Source organism: Ovis aries, chromosome 18 (assembly GCF_016772045.2).
Source record: "Ovis aries strain OAR_USU_Benz2616 breed Rambouillet chromosome 18, ARS-UI_Ramb_v3.0, whole genome shotgun sequence".
NCBI classification, from domain to species: domain Eukaryota; kingdom Metazoa; phylum Chordata; class Mammalia; order Artiodactyla; family Bovidae; genus Ovis; species Ovis aries.
Window position 1 is genome coordinate 21,770,351 of NC_056071.1, and position 18,302 is coordinate 21,788,652.

Genomic DNA, 18,302 nt, shown 5'->3' on the forward strand with positions numbered 1-18,302 from the left:
GCGGACGCCAAGAGGGCGCTCCACACACGTCGGGCGGTTGGCTGAGGGAAGGAGCCGACGCCCCCGAGTGGGCCCCTCAGGCGGGGCCTGGCGGGGCCCCTCGCGGCCCGGCGCCCTCCCGCGCCTCGGAGGCCGCGGTGGCCGGCCCGGGCCGGGGGAGGGACAGCAGCAGGTGATGACGGCCGGGCCCGGGTCTATAAATAGGGGCGCGCGTCAGCCGCGGGCGAGAGAGGCGGCCGGCGGCGCGGGCCTGACGGGCAGGGGCCGGGAGCGCGGGCAGGGGCCGGAGACGGGCAGGGCCGGCAGCAGCATGGGGTCGCGGAGGGCCCCCGGCCGCGGCTGGGGCTCGGGCGGACGGTCTGAGGCGGGGGGCGACGGCGAGGACGACGGGCCCGTGTGGATCCCCAGCCCCGCCAGCCGCAGCTACCTGCTCAGCGTGCGGCCCGAGACCAGGTGAGTCGCGCCCTGGGGGCCGGGCCGGCGGCCCGTCGTGCTGGCGGGCGAGCGGAGGCCGCCAGCGAGGCCTCAGGAGGGGCCCCGCCCGGCCTGTGGAGATCATGGTGCCGCCGGGCCGGCCCTGAGGGCCCTTCAGGGTCCCCCTGGCCTCTGCCGGCTCCGTGGGCCTCAGGCCTCAGGCCATGCGAGGCCCTGGGGACGAGGAAGGCCTACTTTGGGGTGATTTCCCAGGGTCCCGAGTGGCTCCTTATCTCCCCACCTCACTCCCGCCCCTCCTTACCCTCGCCCCACGCTCAGCTACTCCCTGGCCTCGGATTCCACAGCCGAGATAAGGAAAGCCAGACGGGCTGACATTCCTGCTGGCTTGGGGGGAGGGGGTGGCGGGGGATGCCAGAGGCACTGCCCTGAGGGGATCTGCTTAGTTCAGGAGTCACTGGGAAGAAATAAACGGTGCAAAGAAGGTGCTTCCTCTGTGCCCTGGTCTTTCCTGGGATCTTGGTGGGGGCTGGTGTGGTGAAGGGGTGGCCTGAAATGCTGGTCAGTCTGCCTGAGGATTCAGAGCTCCATGTCTGAGGCTGCCAGTTGCCCTGCCCAGTTTGGGGGGATGGGTGCCATCCCCAGGATGCCAAGGGAAGGAGCCCGAATGATCCTCTTCCAAGAGCTGAAGAGGTATGGTTGCTTTGTTTTAGGAGCTAGGCTACCCACAGGTGGAAAGACTCGCAAGACAATAGACTGGCATTTTGGCCCTCGGGGGCTTCCCTGGTGGCTCAGACCGGAAAGCATCTGCCTGCAATGCTGGAGACAGGGGTCCTATCCCTGGGTTGGGAAGATCTTCTGGAGTAGGAAATGGCAACCTACTGCAAGATTCTTGCCTGGAAAATCCTGGAAAGAGGAGCCTGGCGGGCTACATAGGGTCGCAAAGAGTCGGACTTTACTGAGCTAGTCTCTTGGCCCTCAAAGGCACACAGACACACAGAGATATGTGCATTACCATGAAGATGGACACTTCCTGTCTCCTCTGGGCAGCTTAGTTTCCCTCCAACTGTGGAGTCTATTCCAGAGGGAATTGTGATGGATGGCTAGTGGGTGAGTGGTTGTGTCGCTGCCCCAGAACTTGGCTAATCATAGGTTATATACGGAAAACAGCCCCTCCTCTGAGAAGCTGCCTGGGGACCTCTTGTCCTCCATTCTTAAAATGGCACAAAACAGACATCAAGGACATTCAGGAAAAGTCCCAGGCACTTCCTCGTGGATTGGCTGAGTTCTGTTGACCTTGGAGTTGGAAAAGTTCAAATGAAACCAGAACCGGTTTCTGCATAAAACTCGTCAAATGGTGTCACATGTCTGGGGCAGGGCGGAGGGCTGATGTTAGTGACTGAGTCAGACTCGCCAAGGCCCCTGGCTGCCAAGAAAGCATGCCCCTTCCTCCAACCACTGGATCTATGGAAAAACTGGAATGAAATGTGTGTATTTATCCAGTCCGTGGTGAAGCTGACTGCCCTGTGGGAGCCTCAACAATTGTCTCACACTTGTAACTGAGATTGTGTCTGGGCTTTGCCTCCTCCTCCTGTGTCTGGCCTTTGTCTGTACCAGTGGTACAGCAGAAGAGGGATGCAGGGCCCTTCTCGGAGACAACATTGGGGTGGCTTGCAAACCAGACATAACTGGGAGGTCAGGGGAATGGGGCTGTTAGGAAAAAGGGTGAGCAGTTAAATGGTAGATACAATTACACATCTGATGAGCAGTGTGTCAGCCTGAGAACTGCAGGTGGGTTAGAAGTGTCTGGTTTAGGTCCCTTTGGGCCTAAGTGAGAATGGTCTTAAATGGAGATTCTTTTCATCAAGTCCTTGGAGAGGCAGGGCTGGGACATTGGGAGAGAGGGTTTTCTAGCCCAAGACTGTGGCCTGTGGGCTTGCCCCTTCCAGGTAGCCACAGACCAGCAAGGTCCTGAGGCACCAGGAAGGCCAGGTTTCTCTCACCTCTGGAAAAGCCTCTGGCCAAGGAGGGGAGACTATGACAGTGAATGGGGCTGTTGGGGACTTGAGGTGGGGCAGGGGCCAGTTCATAGTTCTCTGTCAAGACCTGACTCTTGTGTTAGAGCAGGTAACCATACAGCCTTCTGTCTCTCAGAGCAATCTGAATGCTTGTGGGGGTGGGAAGAGGGGCCAAGAGATGAAGAAAGAGGGTCCCTTGAGGGCTTTGTCAGCTAACTCTGGCTCCTGAGCCCTGACTCTGCCAGAATTCTGACTGAGAGGCAAATTCTAGCCCACTCACTCCTGACTTCAACCTTTCCTGGGTCTACTTCCATACATATCTATCATGGAGCTTGTGAGTCATCATTCTGTGAGCCTTGGGAGGGTGGGCTGCCCTTGTGAGCTGATGGACAGCTGCACTGGGAGCCAGGTACCGGAAGCTATGGCCCAAGTCTAGAACTTGTCTTCCCGTGCATTCCTTTCCTTTCTCCAACCCTGGGGGGATTTCCAGTCCATAGTTAGCTCAGGAGTGAGAGGTCCAACATGCACGTAACCCCCCCAAACTGTTGCCCCAGCTTCCTATAGATCCAGCCTCACTTTTATGGGAAGATGGAGCCTGGATGAGCTAGAAAAGGTTAAGGAACCACAGTCAGGTGTTTGCAGTTATAACTGGATTTTGAGGGACATTGAGACATTCCAGAAATCTGCCTCATTTCTTGGACACCCTGGCCCAAGTGGGCCCAGGGGAGCAGTAGAGCCGGTGATATTTGCTGTAGTTTTGTGGTATCTCTTCTGTTCAGCTTGGGTAAAGGAGATTATCTAGGGCTTTTAGGAAAACTGAGGCATCAAGCCAGGACTTTCTGAAGGCCTTTTGTGTCCAAAATATATGAAAGCCAGGAGGAATGGGAGGGCCCAGCTTCCAGGAACAGTCCTGGTTCCTGCCACTGACCCCGTGCACTCTCCCTCCCCCACCTCCCAGGCCTACTTTTCTCCTTTATGAAGAGACTTTTCCTTTATGGGCCCCGAATTTCTATTCTATAAAATGAAAGTATCGCTAAGAACGTTTTTAGGCCTATTTATCCCATCACTGAGCTTCCCTAGTGGCTCAGTGGTAGAGAATCCACCTGCCAGTGCAAGAGATGCAGGTTCCATCCCTGGATTGGGAAGTTCCCCTGGAGTAGGAAATGGCAACCCATTCCAGTATTGTTGCCTGGGAAATCCTGTGGATAGAAGTACCTGGTAGGCTACAGTCCATGAGGTTGCAAAAGTCGGACGTGACTGAGCGACTAAACAACAACATGCCAACATTTGATGCCTCTGATTCAGACCCTCTCACAGTCAGTAATTGGGGAGTTCCTGGGTAAGAGCCCTGAGTCAACCTCTGGCCCAGCCAGCAGGTCGCAGGCACCTTTTGAAGACAAGGTGCCTTCACTGCCTGGGACTCCTCCTGACATGGCTGATTAACTAAGGGTGAGGCCCGGAGAAAGCAGGATGAGGCCGGGGAACTGTAGCCCTGGAGAGAGCCAGGGAGGGGTCACTGTCACAGCTCAGTCCCTTGCCTACTTGCGAGTGGAAGCTATTATTTCCTGTGAATTAGAGAGCTGATTCTCCCCGTCCCCTTCCCAGGGAAGAAATCCAGACCCAGCAAAGGAGAAATCTCTCCATTCTAAGGAGAAAGGCAAAGGAAGTCCATCATAAGGAAAGGATGGAGTTGGCCAGTGCCTTGAAACCATGGGAGGTCTGCCCTCATGGCCTCCAGAGGATTTTTAAAGCTCTGAATAAAGGCAGCTGCATTCTGGAGCAGCAGCTTCTCTGGGGGTAGGGCTCTTTGGGTCTGAAGGATGTGCTTCCCTAGTGGTATCCATAAATCCAGGCACACAGAAGTGGAAGCCATGTTTGGGGGCAGAATGTGAATTTGGTTTTTTTTTGTTGGTTTGTTATACAGATACAGGCTGTCAGTGGTTAGGGATGCAGACTGACAGTTCTGTTGAGCAGATGGGCTGTTGATAATGAAGGGAGAACTGTTCTCACTGTGGGGCCAGCTGAAGGGAGTGAGTGTAGTTGGGAGGGGTGGGGGCCTGAGATCTCCCAGAGAACTGTGTCCCTAGACCCCTCTGGAGATACTTATGTTGGAAGGAATGGAGGCAGAGGTGAAAGTTGACTCATACCCACTGGATCTCCACTGAGGGGCAGCTCTGTGTGATCCTCACCCTGCAGTGGCCTACCCAGCCTCACAGCTGGTTTCGGCTCTCAGCTGTCCTGGGGCAGGAGGGGTGATCAGCGTCATGGGCCTTGTGCTGGTCTGACCCAACTGGGTGCCTCCTGGCTCCTGCTGAATTAACTGCTTTGTTTTCCTTCTCTTCTTGACTCTCCCAGCTGGTTTGCCTTGCGTGGCCTCTTTAACTGTACTTTAACATATTAATGGGTGTTCTCCAAGCCACCTGTCTCCTTCCCAGCCTCTGAGGGGATTTCCAGGAACTGGGGGCTCTTCTCCCCCAAAAGGCCAAGGGTTGAAGCAGGAGTTGCCCGGCTCCCCCACCCCCCCAAGCTGGTGTGCTGCAGAGGCGGGGAGATGTCCCAGGCAGCTATGAGTGACTCAAGGACCCAGGACACACCTTTCTTCAAGCTCAGCCCCGAGGGGCCTCCCTCCTGCCTAACCATTTCCCTGGACCCTGCTACACTTAACAAGTTCTTGGTTTCAGATACATGGGTGTCCGGTGGTGAGGCTGCTTGCTAACTGGAGCCGGCCAAGTAAGACAGCTGGTCCCTTTTAATAGAAAGGCCCTTGGGCCCCAGATGGTGGCCGATTAATACTTTGCCTACTGTTGTTGATTTCACCTCCTCCTGTCTTTGCTTTTTTGGCCTAATGATTCCATTTGCTGTTTTTGCTTAGCTTATCAAGCAACCGGTTGTCTCACCCCAGCTCTGGAAGGTAAACGCACTATTGCATTACATTTCTCTGACTGCATTTTTTTTTTTCTTGGGTCTGGGCACTGAGGGGGCTCTGGGTGACTGCTTGTGCACTAATAACCAAGCTGCATGGGGTGAGAGGAGTGGAGAGGGTGGTTGGGGAGGGTGTGAGCGGGCACTCAGTGAGCATGGATCTCACGAAGGCCAGAGTTGATGCTTGCATGGACCATTTGAAGGGGGTGCTGGGACCCAGAGATAGGCAGGGGTTCCCAAGATGCCTGCAACTCTATCTCTGTGCCCCTGGGATAGGCACCATGGGACCAGAGCCGAGAGCCTCCAGTCACGTGACCTGTTTCCCCCTCAGCCTAGGTTTTCATGGTTTTTGTAACCACATATCTAGGTTTGATAGCTTATTGTCTGTCTTCTAACCGTGGCTGCTTCCTTAAAAAAAATTTTTTTTCCCTCAGTCCCTTAAGTTCTCCTTCTGTTATCTCCTCTGAATTTCCCTCTCTTTTGATTTCTCTCCACCCTGCAGACTGTGAACTCTGTGAGGTCAGGGCTATCATGTGAGTGTCTTTCTGTGTTAACTTGTTCTCTGAATCCTCTTCAGAGACAGAGCAGGGCCCCAGCAGGCCCGCAGTCAGAGTTTGCCTGTTGAACGACTATCCTCTTGCCTCCTTAACTGGAGACAGCTCTCCACCCCTGGCTGAACTGACAATTGTGATCAAAACGGGAACGTTTCCTGGCTACTTTTCACCACTTGGGCCTCCTCCCAGACTCTGGTAGATCTAGGGAAGAGTTGACCATAGTTTCTTCACACAGAGAAAGATTTTTGCATAGCTAACTGGTTTCTGAATAGCTAATAACGTCTAGAGGGATGGTCAGTAGCTACTATGTGCGTTTCCTGTGATGGAGTGGATACTGAAGGGGCAGAAGACCAGGGTATCCAGCTCACTCAAAGCGGAGTGTGTTAAGTGCTAAAAGAGAGTTTAGAAGTTTATTTAAAGCAAGGTAAATACCAAGCCTTTGGGCAGGATTAGGTTCCTTTGAAGATGTTGAAAACCAGTGATGATTCTGGAGTTCTGTAGAGACACATGATTAGGCTGTGATATCCTTATGAATTCACGGAGTTGGAACGGCTTGGAGGTGTCAGGGTAGGACTAGACCACTTCCAGGTGGGTGGACTTCCTGGCTTCCCAGGAGACTGGAAGCAGGAGACTTGGAATTCATCTCACGTCTGAGTGGTTTGGAAAATAGGAGCAGAAAGCTGGTGACAGTTTATTAGAATATGATAGTATATGCAGTGACTCTGTCCCCACCAAATGCACCCTGGATCCACTTTCCTAGAGGGTGTTATCCTAGCTATACTTTTCAGCAGTTACTTAGGATTTTCCATTATAAGAATGTTATAATACAGTTAGGACCTAGTCTGGAAATTTGAAAAGATAAGCATTCTTTCTTATAAAACAAAAATAATGAGATAACTACCTTGTTAAATATCTAGCATGAGCACTTGTCTCTGCAAATTTTCCTGAAGCCTGATTTCCCTGTTTTCCTCACTTACCCAGTTGCTTATTTTCTTAGACTTGTCCAAGCAGCTTTATCCCTAAGAGCCTAGGCTGAGTATGAGAGACAGGTTCATATTCATGAGTAGGTTAGGATTCAAATTAGGTAGGGAGGACATAATTAGGGATGTTTCGAATTAGTTGCAAAATCATAGAAGTCCAATGACTTTTGGCAGGGCAGTTTCCTCTAGAAACTGCTGGTTGGGAGTTGGTATTCCCCGAAGTCAGGAATTGCTGGCAGTATGAGAGCAGTGAGAAATGTTTTCAGATGTTCTAACTCCCAAGTGTCAGAGCGTTGACTGTCTAGATCCTGAAGGACCCTCTATTTTTGAGTGGATTAAAAGAGAAATGAAAGGACAGTAGTTTCTTCCAACAGTAAGCTACAAGAAGACAGTTCTTACAACTGGCTAGTAAGTTACTTAGGTTCCAGGTGGGAGCGTGGCAGGGAGTGTTCTGGCAGCCTTCACCTCAGTCCCTAGTTGGGATCCTCTTTCTGGGTGGTCTTTCTGGGGGAGGACTCCTGTCAGCTCCCCAGAGGCCCAGGCATCTGCGATCCTGTGCAGAGACGGCTGGACCCCTCTCAGTCCAGAAGTCTTACTTGATTCCAGGCCTTCTTCCTGGGATGCAAGCTTTCTCCTCAAACTCAAGTCCAGAATGACATCCACAGGATGGTCAGCTGAATGGGGATGTCCTCCTAACAAAGTAGGGCTGTAGCTCCTGTCTGCTTGTGTTCCCACAGACTCTTACCTGCCCCTGTGGAGAGGTCACAGGCAGACACACACTGCCCATGGGCAACTGCCCCTTCTTCCAAGGCACAGAGCAAAGCAGCACTGATCTGTCTGCCCCCCAACAGTTCTTCCTGGGTGTGTGGGTTGGGGGCGGGAAGAGGAGGGCTGGGCACGGCTTGTGCACCGCACAACCTGGCTATGTGGTTACTCGTCACGCCTAGGGATGCATTGTGTCTCTGCTGGCCCATGAAGGGTTTGGCATGGTGGTTTGCTGCGTGTGGGCAGGTAGGAGAGGACTGTCAATGCTGAGCAGTGCTGGTGAGTCTGTGATCAACTCAGTGAGCCCACAAATGCCTCTGAGTTCTGGGAGATGGACTTTCACAAGGGAACCAAAAGCCCTGACTCTTGCACGGGTGGATCTGTTTGTGATTGGCAGTCTTGCTGGTAGGTCCTGGAGCTGCCAGTATTCACTTGAACATGTGGTACCCACCGGGGAGCAAGGGAGCCATGGCTGGCTTTCCACTGGAGGTCCATAGCCCTGTGTAGGGTCAGGATTCATTTGATTCTTTCTTTTCTGATACTCCTAGGAACTAGAGGCTACCACTGGGTCTAGACCCCTGGCGTTGGCCAGCTTGTTCTTGGTCTGCTATGGGTCTATCCTCACAAAGGCAGGGGCTTTTCTTCTGACCCCTGAGCTCTTGGGACCTGTTATCCTTGGGGTCAGCCGGCTTTCCCTCCATGGCATTAATGGAGGCTCTGCTGTGCTGGGCCCTCCATCTCTGAAGCTGGGCCTGTCCATGTGTGTGTCTCTACCATGCACGAGCTCACCTGAACATGAAAGGTGGAGTGTGAAGCAAGGCCCCCCAATAAGGATGGAATGGGAATGCCAGGGATAGTGGTCTGGCATGCACAGGAGCCTGGTCCCTGGTCAGAAGGGACCCATTTTAACAGGTCTGGGTCAGGATTCCATTCAGCCCCTGATCACTTCCCTGCCCCCATCCTGGCCATGAGACCTAGCTTTCTTGAAGAAAGACTTTCCCAGGTGCTGGAGCCATGGCTACAGGATGCTGGATGGACATGGTAAGATATAAGCCACCTTGGACCACTCCAGGCCATGGCATCGTGCAGTGGAGATAGGAGAAACGCTGCTCTGAATGGTTCTTTGCCTTTCCTAGGAGCACCTTCTGCTCCATCATTGCTCAGCTAACAGAGGAGACCCAGCCGCTATTTGAGACCACACTCAAGTCCCGGGCTGTGTCTGAGGACAGCGACGTCAGATTCACCTGCATCGTCACAGGTAATGAGGCTGTCTGTATGATCCGTGCCAGAGCTGCTGCACAGGTCAGGGTCCAAGGGGTCTATGGGCACAGGCATGGAGAGGGGTTGGCTGTGCAAGTTGACATTGGTCTTCTTAGCTATCTCTCCAGTTTAACTTCTCCATGTGGGCAGGGGTCCCTTTCTCCTCCCACTCTGAAGCCACACATACACCCTGCTGTTCTTCAAAACCTGTCTTCCATATAGATTCCTCACACTCAGACATGCATATGCGACTGATGAATCTTATTCCAAGGAAAGAAGCTCTCTAGCTGAAAGAGGTTTTCAAGGCCATCTTCTCAAATATTCCCATTTTACAGCTGAGTAGTTTGAGACTTTGGAGTCTCAAGCCTGATAGACAGTAATATATAGTGATTCTGAATGCAGACCCTGACTGGAGTCAGGCTGCCTGGCTTAGGATGCTGGCTTGTCCCCTTTCCAGTTATGTGATATTGAGTACTTCATCTGCAAAGTGGAGATTGTAATGGTATGAATGCAAAGCATTTGGAATACTACCTGGCGTATAGTAAGTACCATATAAGTGTTAGCAATTAGCTGTCATTATGTGCATTTCACCAAATTCCATGGTGGAATTTGAAGCAACAGGTTGGCAGAATAGGAAGAGAGAGATACTCCTTGGAAGGGGAGAGTAAAGGGGTGAGGCCTGGGAAGCTGGCTCTGGGCACTGCCCCTCCCCCACACGTCCCAGCACTGGCTCCCATGGCACTGACGCCACCAGGGCTGTAGGACTCACCTGGGGGCCCTACCTCTTCCAGCCCCGCAGCCATCAGGTCAAGGTTCTCTCCGAGAGCACCTCCCCCCTTTCTTTCCAGTAAATTAAGAACACTGATGCCCTTGATGACATGCCAGCAGTGACAAGCCCTGATTCTAGGGAGCATGTCTGCCCCAGCCAGCTGAACAGCTTCTCTAGGATTGGGTTCCCTGGGCAGTTTTCACCTTGCCCAGAACCTTCTGAGCTCCCAGCTGAGAACACTTCCCAGGGATACAGAGGTACGCTACAGAGGTACGCTTGCATCCCTCACCTTTGTATAGCACAGCACATTTTGCAAAATTTATCTGGTTCCATTGTTGTTGAATTCTTACAAAACCCGGTGAAGTCAGTGCTATTATTAGTCAGATTTTACAGAGAAGGATACTAGAATAGGTTAGGTGACTTGCCAAAGCCCACGAAGTTGGCAAAGAGGAGATGCTGCTGTTGCCCTCTGCAGCATCTGATGCGGCTTGCTTATGCCTGCATCTGCTGCTTTACTCTGGCAGTAGCCATTTTCTAGGAAAACTCAACTCTTTCACGATGCCATGCTGTTGCACCTGTTATTTTCTCCATATAGAACATCCTTAATCTTTTTTAATGAAACCTAATTTTTATTTCATCAAATTAATATATTACAAATTGTTTAAGATTTCTAATTGAACTAAAAATGTAGTTATCAAAATACAGCCATTTACCCCTCTCCTCAGTTTGCCTTCCCAGAAGCAACTGTGTTCAGCCGTTAGCACTTTCTTACGGTGTGTACACATTTCTGTAATGCTGGTATAGTATGTGAATACTGCTAACTTTTGAGTCTTCAAGTTTAGTTGCTACCCAGTCTTCCTGTTATAGTAGAGAGGAAATTAGCTCTTTTTGCAGTTATTTTCTCTGCTTCATCTCACTTATCTTCTAAAATCAGTTATATCATAATTTTGTTTAATCAATATTTACTGTTTATTATGCCTCTGAAATATTAGTCATAACTGAACATTGTAGTATACTATGATTATATTTCTTTCTTCTTTTTTTATAAGGTTAGTCCTTTCTTTAATTTTTCTTTTAATTAGCTATTTGGTATCTATGACTAATTTTTCTTATACTTTCTAAAAGCCTTTTAAAGCAGCTTTCCACAAGATTGATACCATCAGTCCTCTGTCAGCTTCTTTCCTTAGAGACATCCCTATTCTATTTGAACTGGTGGCGTTTTAGGCCTAATACACACCTGTTATATTGGGTGTATATGTCATGTCTTATATGTCATATCTCACGTCTTCCTTGTTCTTGGTTTACTCTATGGCTTTATTGAGCTACATCTAGTGGCTTCTTCAGGTCCCAAAGATGGTACAACAGTGGGAGGCATTATGATGACAAGCTCTCAGTCTCTCTTCTTTGGGTCATCCTTGTTCCAGTGTGACTTGGTTGCTCTGTGTGTCTGGTACACAGATGTCATCGTAGGATCTCCCTTCATCATCATCCGGCAGGTTCCCTTTACCTCTCCTGTAATGGACTTCCTGCTTATCTGTATTCTACATTTCTTTCTTGACTTACATTCTTATTTTGGTAGCTTCCTAGGAAGAGTATATGGTAAATAAATGTTAGACAATTTATGTCTGAAAATGTCTTTATTTTATTTATTTGCTTTACTCTTGATGGAAAGTTTGGCTAGGTATAGAACTCTAAGTTGAAAATAATTTTCCTTCAGAATTTTGAAAACTTTGCTGCAGGTTGCCGTCTTGCTTCCAGTGTTACTGTTTAGAGCAGGAGGGCAGTTTGATTCCTGATTCCATATAGGAGGCTGGTTTTCCTCTCTGGAATCTTTTAAGAGTGTTTTGATATTTCATAATGGTGTATCTTGATACAAGTGTCTTCATCCAGGGGCATGCTTGGATGCTTTTAGTATGGAAACTTGACAGCCTTTAGTTCTGAGAAATTTGAGATTATTTTGATCTTGATTTCTTCCTCCTGCTTTCTCTGTCCTTCCTTTCTGGAACACCTGTGCATATCTCCTCCCTGGACTCATTTTCTTACCTTTTCTTCCCTTTCACCTATTTGTCTTTTTGTTCTTCCTGAGAGATTTCCTCAGTATTATCTTTCAGCTCTTTTGTTGGGTTTTTAATTTCTAAGAGTTTTTTAAAAATTGTTTTCTAAAGCATTCTGTTCTCATGAATGTAATATTTTCTCTAAACTCTCTGAGACTAGTAATAGTAGTTTTGTAAAAGTTTCCTGTGTAGTTATGTTTCTTCCAGTTTGCTTTTTTTCTATTTAATTGTTCTGGTTCTTCATCTCCTATTTATAGGGTTTCCTCAGATATCTAGGAATCTTTGGTTATAGGATAATGATTACGAATAGGAGACGAAAAAGCTGATTGGAAGTTCTGAGCAAGTAGTAGGAGCCTGAAACCTTGGGTCTTCACTCTAGGATGACCTGGCCACCACTAGTGTTGGGAACTGACCAAATGAGTTTCTTTAGTTACTTTCTCTTGTACTAGCTAGATTTCATACTGAGTTACTCGTCTTGTGTCTTGCTGAGTTTTCTGGAAGCTCTGCAGATTAGAGGGTTGGGTGGGCTTCCAGGATAGAGTATTTATTTCATAGATATATCTTTCCATAGAAAATTCATGCCCTCAACAGTGCTGACTTACTCTCAGGGCAAAGTTTTACTTTCCCAGATACTAAACCTCATCTTTGGACATGTTGGGGAAGGAACAGTTGGTTACCCAGTGGTATGGAGTGGGTGAGGAGATCCAGAGACCTAATTGTTTTCCATACCCTTTTTAACTTCTCCTTCTTTCCCTTTATACCCAGTCCCAGAGGTATCTGGTGGCCAGTTCCTGTGCCCTTTGAGGATTTTCTGGTGTTCAAAGGATAGTTCTCAGTTTCTCATCTTAGGGTTAAGCTGCCTTGAGTCTGTTAAGTCAGTTTCTGAAACTTGTCCATCTGCTTTCCAGCTTTCAAAATATTGTTGTTCCTGTTGTTTTCATTTCTATTATCCCATTTATTTTGGTGGATATATATGTATATATGCTTTCCTGGTGGCTCAAATGGTAAAGAGTCTGCCTTCAATGCAGGAGACATGGGTTCAAGTCCCTGGGTTGGGAAGATCCCCTGGAGAAGGGAATGACAACCCACCCAGGATTTTTGCCTGGAGAATTCCATGGACAGAGGAACCTGTCAGGGCTACAATCCATGGGGTTGCAAAGAGTCAGACATGACTGAGCAACTAACACACATACACACATATATTTTTAATAAAAAACTCATTAGTGTGATTTAGTGGGTTTGGATGAGAGAATGAAAGTAGATGGTATGCTGATGCTGCTTTTAACCTGGAAGCCTGGCAAATTTCTTCTCATCTTTCAAGGCCCAGCTCAACCAACTTATCCTCTAGGAGGTCATCTCCAGCATTTCCACAGAGAGCTCTTGCTGTGCCTTTCACAGTGCAGCTTCTTGGTTCTTACTTCTCTCTCCCCATAAGACCATGAGACAGAGCATACCCCTAACACCTCATGCAGCAGGCACGAAGAAGGTGCTCAGTACATGTTTGCAAGTATGACCACAGTGACCCTGACTCTGCTGACAACACCTTCCACATTGCCTGTTCACTGCAGCTGCGGCTTCAGTGCCTTGACAACAGCAGCTGCTTCAGGAGCCTCCCTCCTCTCCTTCTTCCATTCTGTCGTTTGTAGCCATGGACTCTGAGAGCAACGTGCTGAAGCTGACCCAAGTCTGACTTACAGAGTCTTAGCATATTTTACTGAATACCCCCAGTGTCATCATAGAAGTAAGCTTTTCCATGCCTCAAGCCCAACTCAAAGGAACAAGCTTTTCTCCCTTCAGTTGCCATAATCTTATCTCATGATGACCCACCAGGGTGGTGGGCTTCTGCTCAGGAGCACCTTCCATGATGGGATCTACAGCTCTACCAGGTAAGGCTGTGAGGTTCCCAGGCACTCACTGTCTCTACCATCCATACCTTAGTCCACTGTTATACCTAGTTCCTCCTTCCCACTCCTCACCCCAACCTGTGTCAGAGATCTTAGGTTACCTGAATTTCATGTAGCAGATTAGCGGCGAAGACTCTGTGATTACCATAGTGCACTATAGATAAGCCTTTCCCAATTATATTAACAGGGAGAAAAGGTAGACTGTAAGAGGGGCCAGGGAAAGGGAAAAGGTTATACAGAAAGATCAGAGAACAGAGAAGACAGAGCTAGAAAGTGGGTCTCCCCTCCACTCCCCTCCACCCCGCCCCACCCCCAACTGGAGTGGAGGATGGTGGGTGGCCGTAAACCTGACTGGCCTTCGCATGAGACTGGCGTGGTAATCCTGGCTTGTTCCTTGGAGATAGAGTGACCACATTTGACTCTTCCTCCCACCCTGCTGGTAGCATTCCCTAGATGAGTTTGTGATGAGTCAGGCTAAGCAGGGCCCTGCCAGGAGGAGGTGATGCTTTTGTGGTGGGTGAAACACTGGTTCAGTTGAGGAAGAATAGTCTGTGGCAGAGCCCCTGCTGGCTGACTCTGCAGAAAGTCCTTTGGGACTTTAAGAAGTGGCGTACGACCCTGGAGTTCTTCTCTGTCGGAGTGGGCATATGGGGGACAGTGGGCCTTGGCAGAGCCTCCTGGCTCCTGTCTCCCCCAGGGACCCCCTGGCCAGGGCTACTGTCCTTCTCGAGGTGCCCACCTCTGTCTAGCTTGGTGATCCCCTTCCCCTACTCTCCTTACCTCTGTTGTCAATTCTCTGTTAGCTTGTGCATGTGTGCGGCCAGGGAGTTAGACTTTAGACTTAGAACCAAGTTCCTGAAGATACTCTTTTTAGAGAAATAAATCTAAGATGATGACTGCTGGGGGCAGAAACTTACATATTATCTCCAGAATTCCTAGTGAGAAGAACAGAGGAATAAGGGAAAGGAAGCCAGGAACTTGTCATGTGCCAGCCATGTGACCCTGAGTAAGTTACTTGATTTCTGTGAATCTCATGTTCCTTTTGTGTAAGAGATTCAGAGACCCACCTTGCCTATTTTGTAGAAGAGGGGGGTCTGGATTTTGGGATTTGGATTTTGGTTCTTCCACGTACCAGCTGGACACCTTTGGACAGAAGCCTTTGTTTCCTCTCCTTTAAGTCGAGGATGTATAACAGCACCTTTATCATAGGACTCATGAGAGGAGCAGATGAGGTAATACAGGAAAAATGTCCAGCTCAGTATCTGGCTTATAGTAAGTCTTCAATAAATGTTCACAATTGTCTTCACAGGGTTATTATGAGGACCAAATAAAATTCTATCTTTGAAAGCTCTTTGAAAACTCTAAATATATACATTCATCAGTATTATTCTCCTGAATCTGAGCTTTTCCAAACTGGGAGTGGTTAGGATGAAGCTGTAAGTCTCCAAACTAGATTTCTTCTAGACTGAGGCATGCTGGCTGTGGAGCAGAGGTGTCAGGGTAGGAAGGGGAAGAGGGAAGGCCACAGGCGTCAGTATCACTGTGGGGTTTCCTGGCTAGGGCTGTGTGTGTGTGTGTGTGTGTGTGTATGCCAGCCTGTGGGCATGCACATGGGCACGTGTGTGTGCAGCTGGGAGTAATGGACCTCCCTTTTGTGTGTTTCAAAATACAGTTCATATTACCCAGGGGACAAAGGAATGTTTTCTGCTCAACTAAAGTTGTTTCCAGAACCCACTGTTGCCAGAGAGCCCAAGCTTTCAGGTTGGCCCCCACCTAGTGAAGAGACACCAAAAGGTAGCGTGGGGGCTGGAGTCCCCCAGCATTGTGGCTGTTGGGTCCACTCAACATCCCCTTCTTGCCCTGTCCCTGCCCTCTTGCTGCAGCCTGACTGGACTCAGATGCCCTGGAGGCTGAGGCCCAACTAGGCAGATCATGGGGCAAGGAGGCTCTGAGCTGGGCTCTTGGAGGGATGAGCTCACTGCTCGAGATGGTGAGGACACGCACGGTGATGTAACCAGGGACTTTAGCTCACAGTGGAAACATGGGGCTCGCTTTACAGTCAGGGCTGCCCAGAGTCTGTTCTGGCTGACGCGGCCACAGCCTCGCCTCCTTTGCTCCCTGTTCTTGTCACGGTTCCCCAGTGTGCCCTCTGCTTTCCACTCCACACTCTGGTGTCATGGTTCTTCGTCAGCATGCCCTCCCCACCCACCTCTTGTTTGTTCGCTCACTCGTCCCCTTACTCACTCATCCAGCAGATTTTTATGAAGTTGCTACTATGTGCCAGGTGCTGTCTTAGGTGGCAGAGATACAGAAGTGAAGGAGAGATGATGACGCACATGGGGCATAAGTAGAGGAGGGGAGACAGAGAAGGGAACAGTTGGTTCCAGTATCGGCATTTGTGCTGTGGAAGGAAAGTGGACACTGAACCCACATTTTCTGAAATTCCACCCTCCTCACAGCCATTTCAAATGCCTCTCATGCCATAAAGCCTTCCCCGAATCCTCAGCCAGAGGTGCCTGTTCCCTTCTCTGTATCCTGAGCCCGTAGCACATTGCTTCATTCATTCACCTATAAATACTTAATGAGTGTTGACCCCATACCAGGCACTATTCTAGGAACTGAGGACAGCGAATAACACAGACAAGTCATGGAGCTGTTCTTTCCCCAGGGAGTTGGAGTAGATGGATGGAAACTCATCAGAGTATAATCGGTCAGGTAGCAATGCATTGTTCAGTTGCTCAGTCGTGTCTGACTCTGTGTGACCCTATGGACTGCAGCATGCCAGGCTTCCCTGTTCTTCACTATCTCCCAGAGTTTTCTCAGACTCTTAAGAGTCTTCTCCAGCACCACAATTCAAAAGCATCAGTTCTTTGGCGCTCAGCCTTCTTTATAGTTCAGCTCTCACACCATACATGACTACTGGAAAAACCATAGCATTGACTATACGGACCTTTGTTGGCAAAGTGATGTCTCCGCTTTTTAATCTGCTGTTTATGTTTGTCATAGCTTTTCTTCCAAGGAGCAAGCATCTTCAGTTTTGTGGCTGCAGTCACCATCTGCAGTGATTTTGGAGCCCAAGAAAATAAAATCTGTCACTGTTTCCACCTTTCCTCCATCTATTTGCCATGAAGTGATGGGACCGGATGCCATGATCTTAGTTTTTTGAATGTTGAGTTTTAAGCCAACTTTTTCACTCTCCTCTTTCTCCCTCATCAAGAGGATCTTTAGTTCCTCTTTGCTTTCTGTCATTAGAGTGGTGTCATCTGCATATCTGAAGTTGTTCATATTTCTCCCTGCAGTTCCGGCTTGTGATTCATTCTGCCCAGCATTTCACATGACACACTCTGCATGTAAGTTAAATAAGCAGGGTGGCCATATATAGCCTTGACATCCTTCTTTTCCAACTTTGAACCAGTCCATTGTTCCATGTCCGGTTCTAACTGTTGCTTCATGTCCTGCATACAGATTTCTCAGGAGACAAATAAGGTGGTCTGGTATTCCCATCTCTCTAAGAATTTCCCACTGTTGTGATCTACACCTCAGGCTTTAGTGTAGTCAGTGAAGCAGACATAGGGTTTTTTTTTTAATTCCCTTGCTTTTTCTATGATTCAGTGGATGTTGGCAATCTGATCTCTGGTTCCTCTGCCTTTTCTAAATCCAGCTTGAACATCTGGAAGTTTTTGGTTCATGTGCTGTTGAAGTCTACTTTGAAATATTTTGAGCATTACCTTGCTAGCATGTGAAATGAGTGCAATTGTGCGGTAGTTTGAACGTTCTTTGGCATTGCCTTTCTTTGGGATTGAAATGAAAACTGACCTTTTCCAATCCTGTGGCCACTATTCTATGAAGAATATAAAGAAAAAGAAACAGTAAGAGAGATAAGAATCACCAGGGAGAGAAACTTGTTATTGCATACAGGTGGTAGGGAAGGTCTCTCCATGGAGATAATGTGCGGACAGAGGCCAGAGGAATCAAGATGTGATGCTCATGTGATGCTTGAGGCCAGCCAGCAGGGGCATATGACTGGGGTACTGCAAGCAAGGTAGAGAGTGGGAGGAGGCGAGGCCAGTGGGCTGATATGGCCTAGATGATGAGGGCTTTCATGAGATGGGAGCTAGTGGAGTGTTTTGAGCAGAGAAGTGCTATCACCTGACCTTATTTACTTCCTCTGGCTGCTGTGCTGAGAATGGGCTGAAGAAAGGGCAGGGTGGAACTAGTGAGATAAGCAAGGAGGTTGTTGAGAAATTGAGGTGTGAGATGATGCTCATGGAGCAGGTTGGTGGCAGGGAGTGGCAGGAATTAATCAGATTCTGAATGTATTCTGGAGGGAGGGCCTGTGGAATCATCTGATGGAGTGGATGTGAGGAAAATAAAAGAATAAAGTATTACCTCCAGGTTTTTGGTTTGTGCCAAATTAGAAGGATAAAGTTGCCATTTACTGAGGTAAGTGGGACTTGGCTTGGTGAGGGGAATAAGGAGCTTGGCTTGGGACTAGTTAAGTCTGATACCCATGAGACCTCCAAGTGGAGATGTCAGGTTTGCAGTCAGAAATAAGAACCAGGAGTTCAGGGGAGGTCTGGGCTAGAGATACAAATTTGGGAGTTAGGAAGATATAGCTATTTAAAGGCTGCAGGACAGGATTAG

At 49.0% G+C, this 18,302-nt stretch overlaps 1 protein-coding gene across 4 annotated transcripts in view; it reads left to right on the top strand.

The window, feature by feature from the left end:
• The first annotated feature begins 225 nt into the window (after nucleotides 1-225).
• ALPK3 (alpha kinase 3) overlaps nucleotides 226-18,302 on the top strand; it is a 56,839-nt gene continuing 38,762 nt past the window's right edge. For 3 of the 4 annotated variants that reach the window (XR_009597209.1, XM_015101905.3, XM_042235114.1), the window contains exons 1-3: nucleotides 226-453; nucleotides 5,323-5,361; nucleotides 8,808-8,929. Coding sequence is in view for 3 of the 4 variants with exons in the window: in XM_015101905.3 (XP_014957391.3) it covers nucleotides 311-453; nucleotides 5,323-5,361; nucleotides 8,808-8,929 (304 nt within the window). In the remaining variant the exon portion in view is untranslated. The remainder of the gene's footprint in view (nucleotides 454-5,322; nucleotides 5,362-8,807; nucleotides 8,930-18,302) is intronic. The other variant, XM_027957089.2, reaches the window with a different exon arrangement.